This window comes from Coturnix japonica, chromosome 10 (assembly GCF_054131305.1).
Source record: "Coturnix japonica strain WE chromosome 10, WE-NBRP24, whole genome shotgun sequence".
NCBI classification, from domain to species: Eukaryota; Metazoa; Chordata; class Aves; order Galliformes; family Phasianidae; genus Coturnix; species Coturnix japonica.
In genome coordinates this window covers 1,443,051-1,465,176 of record NC_140672.1, presented here as the reverse complement: position 1 = coordinate 1,465,176, position 22,126 = coordinate 1,443,051, and the positions used below count along the sequence as shown (strand labels likewise).

At 47.0% G+C, this 22,126-nt stretch overlaps 1 protein-coding gene across 15 annotated transcripts in view; it reads right to left on the bottom strand.

The window, feature by feature from the left end:
• The window catches only part of AAK1 (AP2 associated kinase 1), a 53,091-nt gene extending 34,928 nt beyond the window's left edge, over positions 1-18,163 (bottom strand). For 12 of the 15 annotated variants that reach the window (XM_085510068.1, XM_085510056.1, XM_015882868.2 and 9 more), the window contains exons 1-4: positions 18,001-18,163; positions 4,180-4,298; positions 2,803-2,911; positions 1,058-1,200 (exon numbers count right to left, since the gene is read on the bottom strand). In XM_085510068.1, the coding sequence (XP_085366194.1) occupies positions 1,058-1,200; positions 2,803-2,911; positions 4,180-4,298; positions 18,001-18,163 (534 nt within the window). Of the gene's footprint in view, positions 1-1,057; positions 1,201-2,802; positions 2,912-4,179; positions 4,299-16,427; positions 16,487-18,000 lie in introns of all 15 variants that reach the window. The other 3 variants (XM_085510057.1, XM_085510059.1, XM_085510058.1) reach the window with 2 other exon arrangements.
• Between the last annotated feature and the right edge of the window lie 3,963 nt (positions 18,164-22,126).

Genomic DNA, 22,126 nt, shown 5'->3' with positions numbered 1-22,126 from the left:
CAGAAGCTTCCTTCCACTTTATCTGGCTGAGAAGTTGGATGTGGCTTCTCACTGAAGTAACCTGCAAGTTTTATTCAAATCAGGACATTCATCAAGCAGGCTTCATCAGCACCAACAAAAACAAACTACACAACTTTCACCATGTATAGGGCACTTGTGTAAGTCCTCATTATCAGCACTAGATAAGTTTATTCCCTCCTTCCATTCAGTAAACTAAACACCAGCCTCACAACCCACTGTGCAGAGGGGTCACAATCACTTGAAGCACACAGAATGATACCAAACCCTGCATGTTTTTATCCCCTGTGCTACCTGGTTTTCATACTCCTAGAAAACAAAGGCGAGCAGCACAAAACAAACAGCTGCTGAGGGCTGAGAACAGAGCCTGACCCACGGAGCACATCTGAATTTCAAATGCACGCACAAGCCTCCTTCTGGACTGAAGTTATTTTTCAGGCATTTTATGAGCTAGTTGAGAGAAAAAGGAAACGTCGTTTTGAGTTTGTTTGATTACAGGCATGGGATTTTTCAAAAGCTTTCCCTGCTGGCCTTGCTCTGCTCCTATCTAAGCACAGAGAGCCTCACAATCCACATGGTTTCATGGTCAACAGTTAGAGGCCGATTTCAAAAGCTTCTAACAACTCCTGCCACAAAGCCAACGTCTCTGCAGTGATCTTTTTCATGTGGGTCCAAGAAGCAAACACACAGCACACTTTCTCTGAACGACTATAATATCAATGGTGTTTCAGGTGGTAGAAAGTCACTGTGAATAACTCATCACATACATTCTGGCACATCTCCTGTGAAAAACTGAATTTTTGAAACATTTGTGTTTTTAAAGCAGATCTATAGACGGTAAACATATGGTAAGCAGCCATGAGAGGCTTTTATTTTTTTAATCTTTCAATAGAGAGAGGTATTTATACCCACTTCTTATTACTAACAACAACAACACAGTACCAGCCTTCAGAGCCTGTCTGCTGCGGTGTAGGCAGACAACACACACACTCAGGACCACACACATCCCCTTCCTGCTTTACTGGAGTCCAAAACTCACCTTCAGATCCCTGTGGATTATTGGTGTTTTGCACTGATGCAGCCTTGCTACAGCTTCACAGGTGTCACAGAAGATCTGTAGGACTTCATTCTCTGTGAACCCCGTCTGAAGGCGTTGGTTCATAAGGTTTACCACCTGTCCTCCTGAGGAAAAATAACAAGAATGAGGGCAAGAGTGCATAGCTAAACCAGGCCCAGTCCAAGCCCCATTCCTACCAGACATACCCTGCCTTAGACAATACCCCAAAGCATGGCTGGATATCAGCCATGGAAAGCTCATAAGATCAAATTCAAAGGCTGTAAAGGCCTTTGCTCTTCCCCCCAAAAACATCTGAAGTACACAGAGGAAAAAAAATATTCGAACCTTTGGTAAAGCTGCATCAAAATTCATATCCATAGCGCTAAAGCTCTGAAGAAAAGCTGAGCTCAGGAAGTAGTCCAGCTGTATTTTGCACTCAGTGAGTGCAGTTCAGCACATAAAGATGCATTAATTCAGTTGAAGCAGCTGTTTGTCACAAATGGAGATTAACAAAGGAAAATTCAATGCTTCAGTGTTGAAGACCAAGAGAACCATGTCCCAAGAAGGTTATCTGTAAGCCACAGGAGAACTACTACTTTGCAGCCCTTCTTTCACATAGAAGACACCTTATGAAATACGCTCTGTCTTTCTAAGCCCAACATCCAGCACAGAGGGGAAGCTGACAAGAGAGGATTCTGAATTGCCAACATTTACACTCCTATCCAAGGTGGGATCTGTAACGTAGAGCTGAGTATGAACTTACTGTCACTGTCAGGTCCCTTCCTTGAGACACTCCTTGTGATATTCAGGATTAAACTTAAAGGAATCACAACAGAAGCTCGTTGTGAAAAAACTACACATAATGTTCCTCCTTTTACAAGCAAACACAACACAGGTCAGTAAAAATTCCTGCCTCAAGAAGAAACAAAGACAGCACGGCAGTCCAGAAATACATACCATGCATGTTTAAAGGCACTTCAGAATCTAATTGTTCTTGCTATAGCACACCTGACTCAGGTTAAAAGCTAAGAATACACATTCCCATCAGCTGCCAATACCCAGAACAGCCAGACTTCTGAAGTCACCTGGCCAAAACATTCTTTCTGCTCACTCTTTTCCTTCAAGAGCTAATTGAGCACAGCGGTTGTGCGTCATTTTCCAAACACCACATCCCAGCCACAGGAGATTAAAGCTTTAGGACAGCTGGAAAGAAGTGGAAGAGCTTGTCTGGCTACAGACAGACAACAAAAAAGGTCAGAGGTAAAAGGAATGTTTTTCAGCTTCACACTGTCCAATTCAAGCTTCTTCCAGAATAATCCTAAATCAGGCTGAAAAAGAAGCAGTTTGCTGCATGATGTGCAGTACAGAATAACTTCATTCCACAGCCTCGCAGCTACAGAACGGCACTTTCAGTGTGTACCAGCCAATGGAAAACAGCTACATATGCACACTAAAGGGTTCCCTTTCACAACAAAAAGGATCCAGGACCATCCCAGCAAAGGTAGTAAGAGCTGAATCAACAGAGGCAGCATAACCTCACATATCAGCTGTTTCCCTACATTTAGTTTCTGCTTTGTTTTCTTCACAACAGTTCCTCAGTATTCAAGGAAGGGCCCTGCCTAGGAATAGTTTCCCCTTTGAAATGAAAGGAAAATGCTGTGCAAGTTTCCTGTAAGCACTGAAAGGGCCAAATCTACAGATGAGCAACACGTTGAGCCCACACTCACCTCGGCAGAAGTCCATTAATATCAGCACTTCCCACACATCACCGCTGCTTACTGAGTTTATACTGGAATCAATGTATCCTACAATGTTTTTGTGGCCAGATAGATCCCGCTGCAAAATAAACACATTCAAAGCATTATACAGCCACACAGGACGAGCAGCATTTTAATCTGGTTCCTCTACAACACTCAGCTCTCCTAGCTCTTCCCCTGCCTAAGCACAAGCTCCTGTCACTTCGGCTTAACCACTACACACAACTTGACTGAATCTGAGGCCTGTCTCCACCTGCTTTCCTTCCAGAATGATTTGAGATAAGCAAGAGTGAAACAAACAACCTACAGAACTAACTCCCATAGGGTCAGTCCAGATGTTTGGATGTTCCCTTCAATGGCTCAGGTTAAGCTTGCTGGAGTTGCTCCTTCTTTGTGTAGGGGAGAAGCAAGCAGGCGGTTTGCAGTGGCTACACATGGTTTGTGCTGTGCTTCCTTTTTTACCTCTCTATCTTCCACTTGCACACAGCAGCTCCAATCTTATCATAATGATTCAGCAGCAAAAAAGTTAGAAAGACATTTCCTGCCTTTGCTTTCCAGGTTAGCCAAGCTCCAAAGAGAGACAATGGAAAGCACTAGCAAGTAAAATCCAAGGAGGCAAGCTTTGTGAGCACAGTTAAAGCCTTTGATATAAGATCTAATCTTAACTTTACCTACGTAGCATTAACTGTGGTAAGGACAAAGCATGCCCAAAAGCTGCACTGCATTATCACACAAAATCCAGAGGTTACCTCTGAAAGTATTAACCTAATTAAAAGCTAGTTTAAATAACACTGGAGATGGAAGTTTCTGATATGATCACCCACCCCAAACCAGTACCTCATATTGTAAATTAGCAGAACAAGGATGTTCTCTTCCATTCCTCACCACACAGTTACTTTAAGTAACTGATATCTTGGGAATACAATTCCAGAAGCATTCCTTCCTACAATTACTGGGCTTCAAGCAAAACTCACCAAATCCAGTTAGATCACCTCCGTTTCTTTGTTTAGAGATGCTACGTTTAAAACTACCACTAAAAATAGCTATCCTCTCATGTAACCCCTTGTATATGGGTGAAACCTAGAAGATAAACATCCCCCAAACATACACACACCTCCTCAGCTCTTCCCCTTTCCCATCAGGTCTGGAGCTGACTGAGCAGTTTCTTTTGTCCCAGCTCAACACAAGATATTTTACATCACTTTGGAACTCTCTGAGCTAGGATCTTCCATAAGAATGACTATTTTACTAAGGAAACCCACAGTTTGTGACACAACTCTGCACAGCTCACAGGCAGAAGGTGACGAGGCTCTCAGTCACAGCCCCCAGAAGGAAGTTGTGACTTACCATGATTTGGATTTCTCTTTTGCATACTTGCAAGTCGTACTCATTATTGACGTACATCCGCTTCAGGGCACATTTCATCCCATTGTTTGTCCTCACAAGAAACACTATGGCAAATCCACCTGCAAAAAAAAACACAGAGTCATTCCATTTAGTAAGACGTAAAACTCTGTCCTTGCTCCTGACTCTCGTCCTGGCCTCCAGAAGACAGAGGGCACTCGGCAGCTAATAGCACCATGTGCCCCCTCACATCTCCTGGGCTTCAAGCTTTGCTTAAATGTGTAGTATCTCAGTCATAACAAGATATTAAATCTACTGAGTGTCCTGCCAGACAGTTCTTCATTGCCCCACTCATTTCTATTACAATGGGTAAAGGTGAAGTATAAACAGCATCAACAATCTGGATGGAAATCAGAGCTATGGAGCATCACTGAACTTCCAGAGGCCTCAACTCAAAAACGTTTCCCAACTTTCCAAGCATTTAGGTTGCTTTGTAATGTAAGAAGCAGAAGAAGTCCATCCCCCACACATGGTTTGATGTTAGTGCTTTCCCACATGGACACAACAAGAAGGGGAAAAAAAAGGGACGCATCATTAGCACTACTTTCCCAATTCCTTCTTAAAACATCCCACTTCTTCAAGTCATTGGAACGATCAGGTTTGGACTGTATAAAATGAACCACAGAAATGGAGGAGAAAACACTGCACTGAAACAACAACAACAACAACTATTCTTTTTTATTCCAGAGTCTCAGTCAGCATCTAAACAGTTCTGTTTCTTTAATGAGAAGCTCCAGCAGGAGCTCATTTCTCACAGCCCGGAGGCCACCAGGATATCCTATCTCTGTTTACAGTCCATGCTCAGCAGAAAGAAACACGAGCTGAGCAGAAAACACAGAACAATTCAACTTCGTTTTAAAAGAGAAAAAAAAATAAAAAATAAAAGGATATCCACTAAATTCAAGGATCATCTTCTCAATCTTTGCTTCAGTGGAGTCGGTACCTCCTCACACTGACTGCTAATATCACATTAGCAAAGTGTTGGGCAATGTACCTTTCCTCTAGTCCAAATCCAGGGCTGGTTTTCTTACTAACAACCAGGGTTAACTGGCAGATAAACTACAGAACTCAGAGAAGCATCAACATAATGGAGCTGACAAACACAGCCTGCACTACCCTCCCCATAGAGCAGAGAGCCACATACACCACATGGAACTGCACCAAGGAAGAGAAAGGCAAAGTTTGCTGAAGAGCTGCCCTTGCATCTGATGTAACAGCACTTACAGCCATGGGGAAGTTGTATCCTGCATCCTTTTCTCTCTCATCTTCAGCTCCTGCAAACTTCAGCTGACAGCACTGCAAACGGAAGCTGTGCAAAATCATTTCGCTTACACTGCCTGCAAATGCTCCTACCCATTTGGTCGCTTTATTGTTCAACTCCCACTGATGGCTGATTAAAGCGTGACAGTTTTGCTACTAGTAAAAGCAGCATGCTTCTCTCTAGAGAAAAAAAGTACGGATTTAATCAGGGTACATAGTGTCATTTTTACACAATATTGCACTATTTTTTTATCCTCTGCCATTCAAGAAGCAGGATCTGATCCATAAACATTCAAGAGAACATGCATAAGTTCTAAGATATTACTGCATCCCCTGCTCTGATAACTCACAACAGGTCACAATATTCCCCACCAATAGCAGCTAACTGAGCCCTGCTTTCTGTTGTCCCCAGGATGTGGTCCAGAAAGGTACAACAAAACCAAGAGCAAACTTCACTGCACACTTAAAATAAGAAGAGGTGAAGAAAATGCCACCCCAGTTTGAGTTTCTCTTCACTTATTACACCTTCCTCTGCTAATTGGCTTCAGCGCTCCCAGCTTCGCATGCAGAGAACAGGGTTGCACCACACTGTGAAGCAGAAGGAGGATGAGGGAAGCAGAAAAGGATAGAGAAAGTTCAAACAACAGCATTCTATTAAAATCAGCATGTTTTAGCTGCTGACTGCCTTTATCCCTTCCTCCTTGCATGCTGCATATCTACAGCCCCACCACCCCAAGGACTTTCAGCTCTGACCGCAGCCAGCTTCCTCCTGGTTATTCCAGTCCAACCCCCAATCCTGCTAAATCTGGGCACAGTTAAAAGCAAATAGATGCCAGGCAAATGGACAGGCAATGATTACGAAGCACCAAATACGCATTACAGCAGGACCATTTACTTCTATTCTCAGCAACCACAACAATGGCCAGAAATTGCCAGCCCTAATGCAATATGGCAGCTCTGCCACGATCCACAGACACGTCAGGAATGGAGCAACTCCACAGCAGCCAAGGTCAGCCCAAGAGCCTCGGCTGCCCCAAGTGAAGTCAGAGAGCTGTACATACATGGCCAAAGAGGGTGGGCCAAAGCATGGAGGTAAAGCAATGCAGACATTGGGAACATCTTCGCATCTTGGCAGGCAGAGCCTCCGTTTCCAGCACAGAGTTTTTAGGATATGCTGGAAAAAAATGTGAAGTTCCAGTGATCTCCTGGCTATACAAAGCATGTTTCCATGCAGCTTGTGTCAGTGTACTGGCCGGTTTCCAGCACTGGCAATTGTATTTTCAGCCCTTCTGTAATTTCAGCAGGATGCACAGCTCCTCGTAGCCACTTCTAACCGAGGTAAAACCAGCTGCATGAGGCTGTATGTGATCCCTCTTAGAGAGGTAAGAAGACAGCACTAGTGCATGTAAGTGACTAAAGCCTGGAATACTCCTGCAAGCAGCCAGCAATGTCCAGCTGAAAACAGGCACAGGATGTTACTTCCAAACAAGCTGCAAAATTAATGCTACAGTGCATTTGCCACGTTACCCTGCTGTGCTGATCCACCACCAAGAGACATTGGAGGAGCTGAGAAAACAGAAATAGCTTCATCCAAATACACTTTTCAGAACACTTCCTATTACAATCCATGCTGAGCGAACCTCCCAAAGACATTATGTGCAGCAGGATGAGCTCCCAGCTGCATGTTCGAGCTCTGCAGTAATAGCCACAAAGCATCTCAGGGGCATAGATACATCTTCCAGCTGCCTTAGAACACATAGCCCCAAAGCAGAGAGGTCTGAAGAGAAGTCATCCCTCTTTCCAGTTAAGTAGAAGCAAATCACTGGGCTTGAAAGAGTCAACTACCAAATCATTACAAAAAAAACCAAACCCAACCCAAAACCACACATTGCTTCAGTTTGAGTTTTCTCCATCTCCCTTCTATCAACAAATTAATTATATCTGGAATTACCCTGATAGATGTACTGGATGCCTCTCAAAACTTTAATTTTCAGGGGTGAAATTCTTTTCTGAATAGGAAAAACACATGTGGTTTGTCATCCAGTTGTTTCCAGCTTTCTGTGTTTTAGCTGTCTCATCCACCTCAAAGCTCTGCATGTGGGACAGCCCACAGTGCTTTAGCATAGAAGATAAAAGGACAACCAAGTGCTCTTCAGAGATCCCCAATAACCCCCTCCAATGAAGACAGCCTCCAGGGACCATCAGCAAAGCACTTGAAACCCCTGTTATGCTTGCAGACACTTCAATTTAGATGCTTTGCTGAAGCAGGCACAAAGCCACTCCTCATTTGCACAATCCAAATCTTATTAACTCCTACCCACCAAGAATTATGTCATATCTCGCCTTATCTAGCAGGCCAGAGGAACTTCCTTAGCACTGACTTTCTTAAGTACAAGAGGGGAAGGCTCATGTTTCCCCCCCCTCCTTTCCTAAGTCAGGATGCTGTGATCCAATTACAGGAAAACCATACCGAGTCTCTTTGCTCAGGGTGTTTCCAGCCTCACCATTCCCTAAGCATTACTAAAACAGGTCCATTTTCCACAGCTGCAGCCACAACCAGCTACCACACAGCACACTACCCATCACTGGACAACAGGGGCATCTTTTGAAGATGGCTTCAGCAAATCACTTACCCCCTTCACTACAAAGGAAAAGGCCAAGGAATAAAAAAGATAGGATTGCTTAATGTTGTCCAAACATCTGTAATTGTTTTAGACAAGTTCAGCCAAAGTTAGCATCAAGCTCTGCGAGCACATCAGGGAAAAGCTCTCCGACGTACCAACATAGCTCTCCTACAGTGTTCGTTTCCAAAGGTGAAGCAATAACTGGGCTCAGTCCTCCCCACCCATAAACCACAGATGAAGATAGACAAGTGATTCAGCTGTAGGACTGGAGGAAAATAAACTAAGTTCCTTTGGGATGCTCTCCTCAGGCCATGCTAAGGCTGCTGAGCTGCAGAGACCCCCAAAGACTGTCAACTGTACACAACACCATGAGTCTGGCTGTCACACCAAGAAGCAGCACCTACAGAAGACAGAAAACACTGCAATAATGTGGTCAAGGGCAACAGCCCCTCATTCGCCACGTCTTGCATGATGATCTTGTGTTATTTGCTTGTTACACAGGCTTTTTATTCTAACTGTAGTTCCACTACTCAGCTGTGAGAGGCATTCGGATTATACAGCTATTTTTGTCGATATTAATCTGCACTAATATTCTTCTGCTATCTTTTATTCCATTCTCTCATTGCCTAAGAAGGAAGGCATGTTAACGCAGCGTAACTGCTGAAACATGGACAATCTCAAATCCCACCGTTGCCCTTATGATGTAACAACTCAATCATTTTCAAGCTCTTTGCTTCCAGGACAGGATACTTCATCCTAAAATAAGATTCCTTTTACAGCATTATCCCTTTTTTATTACCCAGCCCTCCCACAAACCTGGATCAATATAATAAAGCGTTCTGCCCTTGATAAAGAACAAGGAATTGGAACAGTCAGGATCCACTGCACATTGTCCTTCTGCTTTATCAACCATCTCCAATGCCCTTAGAGATAGAGAGATGCCAAAAACAAGCCCTCATTGGGTCATTATGCTGTTGGTTTTTTTTCCTTTAAAGTGGTTCAGGTTTTAATTAAGAAGCCACAGTAGTTAGACAGGCTTTGTGGCAGGGCTGTAATGCTCACTATCACAGTTCTATCACTGGGCAAAGTCAAGATGACACAACCCCTGATTTACTGAGCTCTGCCTGGAATGTTCTCTCTGCTCCCACTTTCCTCAGTGTCAGAGATGGAAACTGAAAAGCCAGGACAGCTCTGAGTTAAACTCAGCCCACAGAAACTCCTGTCTCCCTTGCAGAGCACAATGAATGTGCACAACCCTTTTCCACCAGGGGAAGGACAGGCCTTCAAGGTTTGCTTCTACTCAAAGGAAATCAGTGTGGGGAAAGCAATGCAGCTTCTGAGTTCACCTGGTTCATTCTGATATTAACAGCAGTTCTGAGCAGTGCAGATCTTCAAGTGACATTCACCCTTGTGCTTCCCAGAGACAGTCAGTGGCAGGAATGGGAACAGCACATGCAGCCCTGGAGCTCCAGGTCTCAAGGTTCAGGCATCAGGCTCCACGCTCTTCCATCACTGATAAGCATTTATAGCAGGGAAAAAAACGATCACTCCATCCAGTTCACACTGCAGCTAGAACAAATTTGGCCTCCATAAATGGACAGTACAGTCTGCATGTTTTATTGGCTTGATGAGATGGAGCTTTGTGCAGGGTGCAAACCCCAACCACTGCACAGCTGATTCAGTGCAAGGTGAGGGGGAGGATAAAAGACAAAAGCTGCACCGATATCTGCAGTGTCACACATCCATTAGACAATACTCACCACCAAGGCAAAGAACACAGCACAAGCACCACGTTCTAGGTACTGCTCACATTGCCAACTCAGGAAAACAGCAGCTCTCACAGCTCCAGCTGTGGCATTACTTCAGCTCTGATAGCTGACAGACAACCTTGAATAGAGCATCTAACATATTTAACATGAGACTTCTCCCAAGGTAAAACAAAGGCTTAAACTCACTGAGCTGATGGGCCAGATTCTCAGCAAGAATAAAGCAGGGACTCAGTCCTACACACACTTACCATAGCTGAGAATCTTAATGTGATTATCCAATATTACAGCATCATTAGAGGGCCTTCAGTGTCAGTGCTGCAATAACTAGGCCATGACAAGCCAGATTTAGATTTGCAGGCTCCACCTTCGCCTGCATGCTTTTTAAATACACAGAATGTCAGAGTTAATGTCAGCGTGGCAGTCGTGGCCAGGAGTGCCTACAGTGTAGTGTGCAGCATAACACAACCAGAAGAGTCACCTAAAGCAGAAGAGAAGCAAGTTAAGTGACAATGGAGCAGAGCAAGAGGACTAGGCAGTCCTGTGCATCCACGTGATTCCTCCCTGACAGGCAGACTTGGAAACTCAAAACTGGTGGAGCAGTGTTTTATTACAGTGCAAGACACAGCACCCAAAGTAGATTACTTGGCAAAGCAGATTCAGTTCCTCTCTGTTGAGACAATTTTAGTGGGTGAACCTCCACTGTAAGAGTTAGAATAAATAAAAATTAATGGGTCATGAATAACTCATAGCTTAAAAAATATATAAATCACTTGTTATCAGTCAGCCCTCAAAAAGCACATTTCAGCTGCTGCTACTCCAAGCAGATGCTAATGGCGTCTGAGACCTCATTCACCTCCAAGAGAAATTAGCAGTGGCATAAACATGCAGCAGAGCATGACTTTTGGGTGAACGTGACTGGAACTGCAAAGCCAGCAAGGAGCTGCTGCAACCACATGCAGCTGGAAAGCTTCGGTAGAGAGGAAAGGGAGAATCCCATTGACAGGGTGGGAGAAGAGCAACAGCCCTGGCTGTGTAGAGAACCATATGGAGATGGAGAGAAGGAAGAAAGGGAGCATGGCCAGGGCAAGGTCTATTCAACTGGACTTGTTTGCAAGGGCCAGCCACACTGGGAGCCCTTATGTGCCACGGTAACAGCAAACTGCATGAGAAGGCATTTTGCAAGGATCCACAAAGGGCTCATGGCAACAGACAAGGCAGACACTTAGGAATTTTCATTACTATGGTAGCACCCAGACATCTCTGCTAAGCAAAGCAACGTTGAAGAGGTAACCAACACTAGCTTGCAATCTATGTCACACTGTAAGGGCTGCACAACAGCGTACACAGGTTTGCTTTAGGCAAGTTTCTTCTGCTTAAACAACAGGAAGCCAGACTTCAGCATCCACAGGTGTCATCACAGTGAACCACCCCAAAGCACCAGTTAAGGATTACGTAACATTCCTGTAGGTTACACTAATCAAACTCTGAAGACAGCAATGAACTTTTCAACTCCAAAGCACGTGCTGAGGATGGAGAGAGGTATCTACTATCACACCAGGAGCTCCCAGGGAATTCAGACACACAGCAGTAATCATTCAGCAGAAGGGGAAGAAAAAGAATTAAAAATCAGCCCTACATAGAACAGAGCTTAAATGTCTTTCCACTGAAGAAGGGAAGATGTGAATAGGTTCATGTGTCAGATGCCCACCACAGGAAAAGGTTTGAGGGGTCCAAAACTGCAGCCTTGTGACTGTTACTCCTAAATCCCATCCTATTAGGGATTTAATTCACCAGCTGAATTGAAATTATGCAACTGCTTGAGAAACCCAACTTGCATATAATAGGTTGTTGTACACGTTTCTAACCTGTTTGGTGACAAAAGGTACAAAGGAAGTACTTCACAAGGTGCTAAGTCTAAAAACAAAAGCAAAAGGTACAAAATCACCATCCATCCACTCCAAAAATAGCATATTAGTTTAAAGAAATCCAATGCATGTCTAATCCTGTCACATGTCCTGCTGAATGCTATGCGAGCAAGGTTGGGTTTGTGCATTTCATGTGGTCTGTGAGTAACAGCAGATCATCAGAAGAGACCTGGGGGTCCTGATAGATGAGAAACTTAACATGAGCCAGCAGTGCACTCTGGCAGCCCGGAAAGCAAATGGGATCCTGGGCTCCATCAGGAGAGGGGTGGTCAGCAGGGATAGGGAGGTGATTGTCCCACTCTACTCGGCTCTTGTGAGGCCCCATCTGTTGTACCGTGTCCAGGTGTGGAGCCCTCAGTACAAAAAATACATGGAGATTTTGGAAAGGGTCCAGAGGAGGGACAGGAAGATGATCAGGGGGCTGGAGCACCTCCACTATGAGGACAGGCTGAGGGAGTTGGGTTTGTTCAGCCTGGAGAAGAGAAGGTTGCAGGGTGACCTCATTGCAGCCTTTCAATACCTGAAGGGAACTTACTCCCAGAAGGGGAGTAAACTCTTGGAAAGGGCTGTTAAGTGCAGGACTAGGGGAAATGATTTTAAGTTAAAAGAGGGAAGATTTAGGTTGGATGTTAGGGGGAAGTTCTTTACTAGAAGAGTGGTTAGGTCCTGGAACAGGCTGCCCAGGGAGGTTGTGGATGCCCCGTCCTTGGAGGTGTTCAAGGCCAGGTTGGATGGGGCCATGGGCAACATGATCCTATGGGGATCTATGGGGTCTCCTGGGCAACCTGATGTAGTAAAGGTGTATGTTTGGTGGCCCTGCTAGGCAGGGGGGTTGGAACTACATGATCCTTGAGGTCCCTTCCAACCCGGGTCATTCTGTGATTCTGTGACACCGTACATTAGTTATCATGTCTGACTCCTCAAGTGTGGCACTGAGTGTTTCTCACAACTACAGGCAGATGCTGAGCACAGCCAAGGGCAGCCAGGCAGCTCCCAGGAGCACGGGCAGACTTTGTTCTGGGTTTGCTGGATGTGACACCAGGCCCCAGCCCACGATGAAAGCTCCTCGGTGACATGAATATTAACGACACGGTGATTAAAGCACCAGACAAGGAGTTCCCTTTGCATTTAATAGAAAGCTTGGTCACTGAGTGCCCTTCTCAAGTCAATGAGTCTTCATCGGCTTCAGTTTCTCACTTGCTAAACTGTTTTCTGCACCTTTCCCTCCAGCCGCGTTCTGTCTGCTCTGCAGAGGAGAACAACCACCATGCCTAGAAACACAAATTCCACGAGGCCTTTGCTTCTCTAAAGAGGAAAGACAGAACAACAGCTTAAGCTACAATTGGTCATCAGGTAGAGAAACAGAAAGGTGAACTTGTTTGTTATCCTCCTGCAAGGACATCTCCCACACTAAAAGCAACAGGTAAAGGCCAAAAGAGTGGCCAAGAGAGGTACATATTATCACACTGTGACAGAGTGAGCAGCAGCTGGCATCCAAGGAGAGCCTGCATGAACCACACCACATCATCCCTCTCGTGGAGCACTCTGCACTTGAATGCTTTGGAATTATTTCACTGCCATCATTTGAGCTGTGCTGCAAAAGCACACATCAACCTTGCAAGCATTATTTACCTTACAGAAGGAGACAAGCTGAAAGGTCAGGGTCTGAATAACAGCTGTGCATTTACATAGCTTCCCAAAACAACACGTTTCACTATTGTACTTCCCTCAAAAGGAATGGAAGGACAATTCTAGAGACCATTGCAGGGTTCAGATCCTCTGGCAACAGGGCACCAAAAGATCCTAACATTAGAGGCGCCACAGCAGCTTTCCTTTGCTTCCATTCTACTGCATCGTAATATAGACAGCTAACAATAACCTTCACTTAACAGCAACTCCTGCATCTCCCACAAGAGGAGAAAAGGGAAAGTTGCCACAATGATAAAAACTCAAAGAGACGATTACCTTATAGCAGTGTTTCACTGAAGCCTTTCAGAGTCTTTTCCTCATGCTCGTTAATAGTTGTCAGCGTTGTCCCTATTCTCAAAGAAGAGAGGCAATGGGATCTGATTTCACTTGTTACTCTCACAAGGATATCTCACATTTACCCCAGCCCAAGAATGAAGGCATACTTTCCTGGGAAGGTTATCTACTCAGTCAGCTCTTGTTATCAGACTAGAACTGCTCTGTGAGCCCAGTTTGCTTACAGCACGTTTCTGCTCAGAGACTTCCCGTCTCCTTCCACATGGGAAACATAAGTAAACACTTGCTTAGTACAAACCAAATCAAATCATTTGTGATTTTCCAGAGCAGCAGCAAGTCCTGCAGTTGGCAAGCTGCTATTCCAGTGGGTACACTTTGTCCAAATCCTCATTTTCACTGGGGTAAAAAAATAAAACCCAACTTCAAAGGAAGCAGCTTCCAGTCTCAATGCAAATGTACAGCACCTAATCAGTTCTGACCCCTGTTAGCCATGATTAATGCAGGTGTGGAAGCTTGGAAGGCAGCAAGTGCTAACCCCGCAGTGGATTCCAGCTTGTCTTCAGCACATTTATAACCCAGCACCTGCTCTCTTCAACTGCTGGCAGCTCCTAAGCGAAGAGAAGGCCCACAGCACAACCAAAGCACTGTGGAATACCTGTTCTGAGATCCAAAACATCACTGCTGGGTCTGCAACCAGGGGTTAACAGCATGTTCATATTCAGCTACTGGAACTCTTCTGCAAGATCTGAGTTGGATGCTTTAAGCCTGTATTTGCCATTGACAGGACCCTAAATAAAGGTTGAACACACAGCCTCATAAGGATGTGGCAGAACTCTCGATCACAAATCATTGAGTCCCTCTACAGAAGACTCTTTCCTAGGAAGATGACTGCAGGACCCTTAGCTCTGCTGGGCTAACACAGCCAATATATTTGCTTTAAGCCAACAGAGCTGCTATCTAAGACATCACTCTGCCCCATATACAACCCCAGACCCATTCACAGATGTACTGCAGAAAACCCACAAGTGAGCACAGACAATGCATGGCGGTACAACTTCTTACAGAGTTAAATCCACTCACACTCTTCTGATTACAGCTAAGGACATGGCTCACACTGCTGCAGCAAAATCTGCACTGATAAAAGCCCCAAAGCACTTGGGATACCTCAACATTTACTCAGTAACTCACTTGGGAATCTTCATCACTTTGCCTGGCTTGTACACTCAAAAAACCACAGACTGCTATGAGACAGAGGAATCAGTACCCCATCAAACAGTGCAGAGCTCAGCACTGCTTCACGTGGTACACTAAAAGAGCAAGGGCAAAAAGGAAAACCACATGTCCCATTCCAAGAGGAGAAATAGTTAATTGCTAATCCAAGTGTTAGTGGTCAGCTGATTGGTAGCTGGCCCCTGACAGAAAGCAGAAGGCAATAAGTGATAAAACAAACATAACAAGTGATACCCTGATCACAGCCACCCTGGAAGTGCTTGAGGATCACACAAACCTGCAACGCTTATCTTAGATGGAGTTTGCTGAAAGTCAAAGTTATTGCAGAAGAAGGATGATGACTTCACATTGTGATGCTGCGTATTGTAGGAAGTCCAGGGAAAGGGAACACGGGGGGTAAGGCAGGCAGCAGCCAGCACAAGTCCTCTGCAGTCAACCCAGGCACACATACAGGCAGCTCAGGGGGTCACCTTCCCCATTAGACATAATTTGTGCATTCACACACTCAACAAGCTCTTTGTGAGCACTGAGAACTACAGTTCTGCTAAAGAAAGCCATGATGAGGGCTTTGCTGTTTCTTTAAAACCTGTGAAATGAACTTCAATTTGTCAGTTGTGTTATTTTATCCACACACACATTCCAGAAGGAAGGTCCTTGACTTGTTCCTCTTTACCTGAGAGGATCCAGACAGGGGGTAGGAGGTGCCCCCTAATTGCACCGGGCACTTTGGGGGATCTCTGCCAAAAGACTAAGACACATGCAGATATCTGCCATCTGGCACATCACAGTACTGCATTAAGGACCCCCAGCCTGGCCCAGAAGCACTCCTCTCCAGCACAATTACTCAGCACACTTAATACAACCAGTCACAACTTTGACAGTGGTAAACCCCAACACTTTAATGCCAAAACTTCTAGTCCGACCAGTTCCTCAGGCTTGTGACTTACTCTCCCCTACATCATCCACCATTATTTCAGACTGTTAAGCTGCTTTTACATCTTGTTTGTTCTCTGTGCTTTGCTGCTGTACCAAAACATGGGCCCCTCCTCTCCCTTCTAAAGCAATGGGAGTTGGTTTAGAAGGATGGGAGTCGTGTCCTTCCCAGAAGAGATAATCCTCCCAGTCTTCAGAAGCGTTTCCCAGGGGAAAATTCCTTTTACCAGCAATAACCAAGACTTCCCAAGTTGCCTTTTCGATACTGCTGAACCACCAAAATTCACTGTATGCACATAACAGTTCTTTAGCCTCAGAGCTCAGTAGTCCAGAGCTCAGCTCCCCAGCTGAGTCAGTGAAAAAACGTATTTTACAAGCACTCGGGGAGCACAGCCAGCTATCCAGAAGGCCAGAGGTATGCAAAGCTGCAGCACTTATGACCCATGTTGTCTCCTGAGATGACCTACCTTTCAATAGCCACGCTGCGGAGAAAATAACTGCTCAGCACATTTTCTTTAGGGGGCTGCTGAAATAAAAAATAAAAAGTGCTTTGCCTTAGAGCATGGTCAGGAAAGGAGAATACAGCATCTATTTTCCAGGCCTGCTACACCTTGCTTGACCTGTACAACAAGACCTTGCAGCTCCAGAGGCCAGGCAAGGAACTAGGAGTCACAGGGAAATCCCTGACAAGCAGCAGTTCCTTCAGGATGTCTCCACGATTGTCTTCACCCACACAATCTCTGCTATCACCCTACGCCTCTGGTGGCTGTGGATTGGGCACGCCAAGCAGCACTGAGCCCAGGGACAGGCAGTCTCACTTCCCAGAGCTGCCAGCACCCGGGTAGAACCTGCCAACAGATTATTCATCAGCAAAAAAAAGCCTCTGCTTCCCCACCGTGTAACCGGGATGAGGCCAATCTGCATTAAAAAATATAAGAAAAACCACAACCACCAACACTGGGACAGCAGCTCAGATTTAACCCATCCAGCACCAAAGCTTCCAGAGTCACAGTGGCCTTTGAAGTACCAGTCAAGGCAAATTCATCTTGCAAATGTCAAGTCAGCAGAAGAAAACATTGTAGTTTAAAGGCTGGGTTTGGTGCTCCTCTCAGCTCAGCACACACCAGAACCTACCCAAAAGACGGTCACAGATTTATTTGCTTCAAAACTGAGGTGACTTCTTCACAAACCTGTACACCTACAGCGCACACACAGTTCCATTTTAGGGCTCTTTCTGTAAAAGCCAACGCAGGTCCTCCCCCACTCAGCTCCTATGGAGCAGCCACCTCACCTCCACAGTTCTAAGATCAAACCAAAACACCGCTTGGGATTGAAACTGCAAAGGATGCCAGCAGGTCTAAGGAGGCCAACATCATTCTGAAGGTCGGGGCTAAGGTTGGCAGCCAAAGACATGAATAAGATCCTTTATGGTCCATACAAACAGAATATGAAACGACAGTAAAATCTGCAGCATCGGTTACAAACAAAACCAGCAGCAGCAGCAGCTTGCAGCAATGCAAGGACTGCACACATCCAGAGTTTTATAACACCTACTGCTCATTATCAGCTCTGTCATCGACTCATTTTGAAGAAAATGCAGTTGGAATCTCCATTTCCCCCCCTAAAAAAGCAAACAAACAGCAAACCCCCGCTCCAGACCACAGCCAGCTCTACCCAACCTTTGTGCCTGACAAATATATACAGGAAATTTACTCCTATGTAAATTCCAAAGGACTTGGACTGATTGAAATTCAAGGAAAGACCGCCGTGGTCTTAATTTACGGTACCTTCTCCTCCAACCAAGGAGCTGACTAAAGGGAAAGGTAAAGAACTCCTGACAGCCCAGCAGTTCCTAAAACACTTAAAAAACAAGACCTAAACCGAAACCACACTTAGGATAAGCAGGAATGCCACCAGCTGCGGATACCACCGCCAAGGACAACGAGATACGAGGGGAGCAGGGATGGAGGGGAGCACGGGGGCAAGGCCAAAGATCCCAGCCCTGCCAACGGGGAGGGATGGAGCTCTGCGGGCTCTCACCTTCGGCCAGCACCTCGTCCACCGTCACCTGGCGGCGGCCGATGCCGAACACTCTGCCGATGTAGCCGCTGCCGGGCCCTCCGCTGCCTCCACCGCCGCCGCTGGTGCCCGACCCGGGCCCAGATCCGCCCTGCTCCCGGCGCGAGTCGAAGAACTTCTTCATCTCTCAGCAATCAGCTGAGAAAGCTCCTGGGGCGATGCTCAGCTGAAGGCCCCGCGCCCCAATTCTTCTTCAAGCCGTGGGGGGGCTCCGAGGGCCGCGCGAGGAGCGGGGGGGGGGTCACACCCGCAATACCGCGGAGGGGGATGGAGGGGGACAGCCCGTTATCCCCGCAGCCCCCTCAGGGTTTGCCCCCGCCGGGCGGTACCTCTCTGCGGGCGGGGGGCGCCTCCATGCGCCCCGCCCAGGGCCCGGCCTGCCGCAGCCCCCCGGCTCCTCACGGCGGGGGCCGCCTGCCGCCAGGGCCCGGGGCCCGCATCGCTGCCCGTCAGGGAGCGAGCCCGCCACCGCCCCCCGCCGGCCCCGGGGCGAGCAGGAAATGGCCGGCACAGGAAGGTCCGGCTGCTCCCCCGGCCCTACGACGTCCCCGCTCGGCCCGCAGACACCGCGGCTTCACCCCCGCAGCGCGGCCGAGCGGCCTGTGAGTGGGGAGGGCGGGCTGCAATGGCGGCCAGCAGGGCTGACAGCGCCGCGCTGCATCATGGGAGCTGTAGTTCTCACCACTGTCTCCTCACCTCTCTCTCTGCCGCAGCGCGGACTACAACTCCCAGCAGCCAACGCGGCTCCGTCAGAGGTGGCGGGGATCCTGTCAGCGAGGGGCCGTGCCTGGGTGGTGACATTTAATCTCGAAATACTGAGCTTAAGTTTGGTTTATTAATGTTATAATAGCAACAGCTCCCACGTCCCGCGCTGCTCCTGAAGTACAGAGTTGGTCTGTGTGTTGGCACGTCCATAGAGGAGCCCAAAGGTGGAATGAGAGACGAGTGACAGGCCTCAATTGGTCTGGGAGATCAAATATCCCATTAAAATGGGGAAAACAGGGTGAGGAGGGGCTGCATCTGAACCCAAAAGGCTCAAAGGTTGGCAGCCTAGTGATGGATCCGCCCCAGTGCCATGTACAGGCCCATAAGCAGCAATACACCTCATCCAAAGACCCCCAGAAAACCTTCAGAGAATGGGGAGTTCAGTTTAAATCACTTGAAACTCGGGGTTCTTAGGGAGCAGGAGAAATAAAGGCTTTTCAGACGAAGCATTTAACCAGAAAAGCCAGAGCTGGGTGTGCAGAGATCCAGGGGATGTATAGAAATGAGCTGGGGCCATGACTGAAGAATCAAGGCTCTCATTCCTTATAGAGTCCAGAGGAGGGTCACAAAGATGCTCAGAGACTGGAGTGACGTAGGTTGAGGGAGTTGGGCTTGTTCAGCCTAGAGAACACCCCAAAGAAACCTCAGTTTTGCCTTCCAGTACTTGAAGGGAGCTTACGAGCAAGAAAGGGACTCAATCTGATAGTGAAAAATGGCTTTAAGTTAAAATAAGGGAGATTTAGGTTGTTAGGAAGAAATGTTTTACTCGGGGGGTTCTCAGATGCTGGAATGGATTCCCCATCCCTGGAGGTGTTTAGAGCCTTGTTGGATGGGATTGTGGCCAACACAACCTTGTGGTTGGCAACCTTGACCATGGCAGGAGTTGAATTAGATGTTCTTTTTAAGATCCCTCCCATCCAAGACATGCTCTAACTCCTCCTCTCTGTCTGTGGCATAGGGTACTGGACAGAGGAGGAAAGCAAAATGCATTTGCAGTTTCCTGCTGACTCTTATTTCCTGTATTAAGGTAATAACCACAACCATCCTGCTGACAGCTTCCTGTCCCAAGGGGATAGGCCACGTACCCCTTCCATCAGCTTTATTCTGGCTGTTCTTGTATTTAATGCCCCACATCCTGATCCTCCCTGTCTGCTGTCATTAGCTGGGAGCCCATAGGGTGCTGTGAAATGCCTCCTAGCTGTACCCGATTCCCAAGTGCTATTTGCAAAATGCTGTAGGTCCGCCTGGTTGGAAATGTGATCAACTACCACAAGCATGAAAGAAGTCGGAATGTACTTCTTTTATTTAACAGCCTTTAATCTTCATTAAGCTTTGTTCAGCTGCGGTTTGGGTCTATGTGATATAGTCGTGTTATCACCTTGGATGTGGCTGAGCACCACACAATCGTTTGCTCACTTCCCCCAGTCCTTTCCCAGAGGAAACCCAACAAAATAGAACTCGTGATTTGAGATAGACCTGTTTATTAAGATAGAGAAAAGGAAAACACATGTGACTACATGTATGTGTCTATATGAATGCATTTAACCAGTGACACACAAGCAATTGCTCACTGCCCCCCAGCCAATGCCCAACTAGCCCCACGAGCAGAGAAATGCTTCTGTCCCAGCTGAGACTGATACTGTCAGTCCTAAACCCCACATTTAGTTCCTAAAATCCCATTATATTTGTTTAAAAACCTTTGAGCTCTGCTGCTGCGGTCAGCAGAGCTGTTTGCCTGCAGGTTGTGATCCCCAGTTTCCCTTTACTGCAAATTAATGCATTCAAATCCCCGGGAAGAAGCACATTAATACTGATATATCCTTCTTGATCAAACTTTCCAGACACATCAGCATTTTCTGACCTAAAACATATGGTCGTGTTTCATGGGAATCATCAGAAAGTTGGGGAACACTGACCTCTTCTGGGTACTTTTAGAGAAGGCAGGAGAGCATGCGCAGCTTTATGGCCGATTACAAGAACTTATTAATATATGCTGGCACATATAGCACATCACCAGCCCCCAGGCCCAGCAGTGTCCTACTCCACTAAGTGGTGCAGAATGAGCCCAGCAGCCCCCAGCCCCACCAGCCACTGCCATCCTACAGGGGATGGTAGCAGCCTCCCTGGGGTTGGGGACCACATCCCCCTCCTGAACAACAGCTTCTGCCATCAGCTGTGACTGTCCAGGTTTCTATTGTAATTACAAATCAATCAATAAAAGCATTATTTCTTAACTGTGTGGCTGATGATGTTGATGATGCTCCAACTCCTGCTGGTGTCACAGGGCTGCACCGCTTTGACTCTGGGCAGCCACCAACCATCCACCTGCTCACTGCCCCCCCTCACACATCTGTCACAGCAGCACCCGTGGAGTTATAGTACAACTCCCCCCTGCAGTGCTGCCCATGAAAGAAACATGGAGAATGACGGACTCGGCACCACCGGGCTCAAGTGCCCAGACGTTCTGTCTGGATGCCGCCCCCCATGTGGCTCCTGCAGCCCCCATCATAAATGGGATGGTAGTGGCCTTCCTCCCTTGTTCCTTCAGGTGCAGCTGATGGAGACTGTTGTAGCTCTGGTGCTGTGCTGGGGGAGCAGGAAAGGCCTGCAGGGCAGCAGTTCAGAGAGCTGCCCATAGTGGTCTGTCCTGCAGGCAGCCAGCACGCTGCTGGCCTGGCCTCTGCTGCTACTTTGCTCCCTGCTCGCCATGAACAGAGCCGTGTTGAGGCTGCTGGGGATGGCTGGGCTTGGTGGCTGTGTGGCCTTGGCGAAAATCTTCTCCCCAGCTTCCCCACAACATCCCAGTTGTGATAGTTTGGATGGACTTCCCCAAAGAGCGCTCAGTTCAGTGGCTGGTGTGTCTGAAACGTGCCCCGCTTTGTTCTGTGCAGAGCTCTGTGGCTGATGGTTGGAACATCTGTTGTTGCAGAGCTCTGCTGAGATCGCCTGCTGGGCACGAGGTGCAGCACTGACCATTGTTCCTTCAGGTGCAGCTGATGAAGGAGCCACCAATGGGGTCGTCGTGAAAGACAACCCCATCAACTGCTTGAAAGGTGGAATAGCAGTGTTTGTTTCTGTGCTGCTGGCAATAATCGGCTGCTGCATTTACATCCGGTGGTGGAGGCATAAATGCCATCAAGTTGCTCTGCCACCGGCATGTTCTTTGTTCCAGCACTGCTCCGGGAGGAAGGAGAGCACGGGGCATTTAGCCGTGCTCTCAGCAGCTCCCACCTCTGCAGGCACCTCATGGAAATGGTGAAAGCCCACAGTGCTGCCCATGAAAGAAACATGGAGAATGACGGACTCGGCACCACCGGGCTCA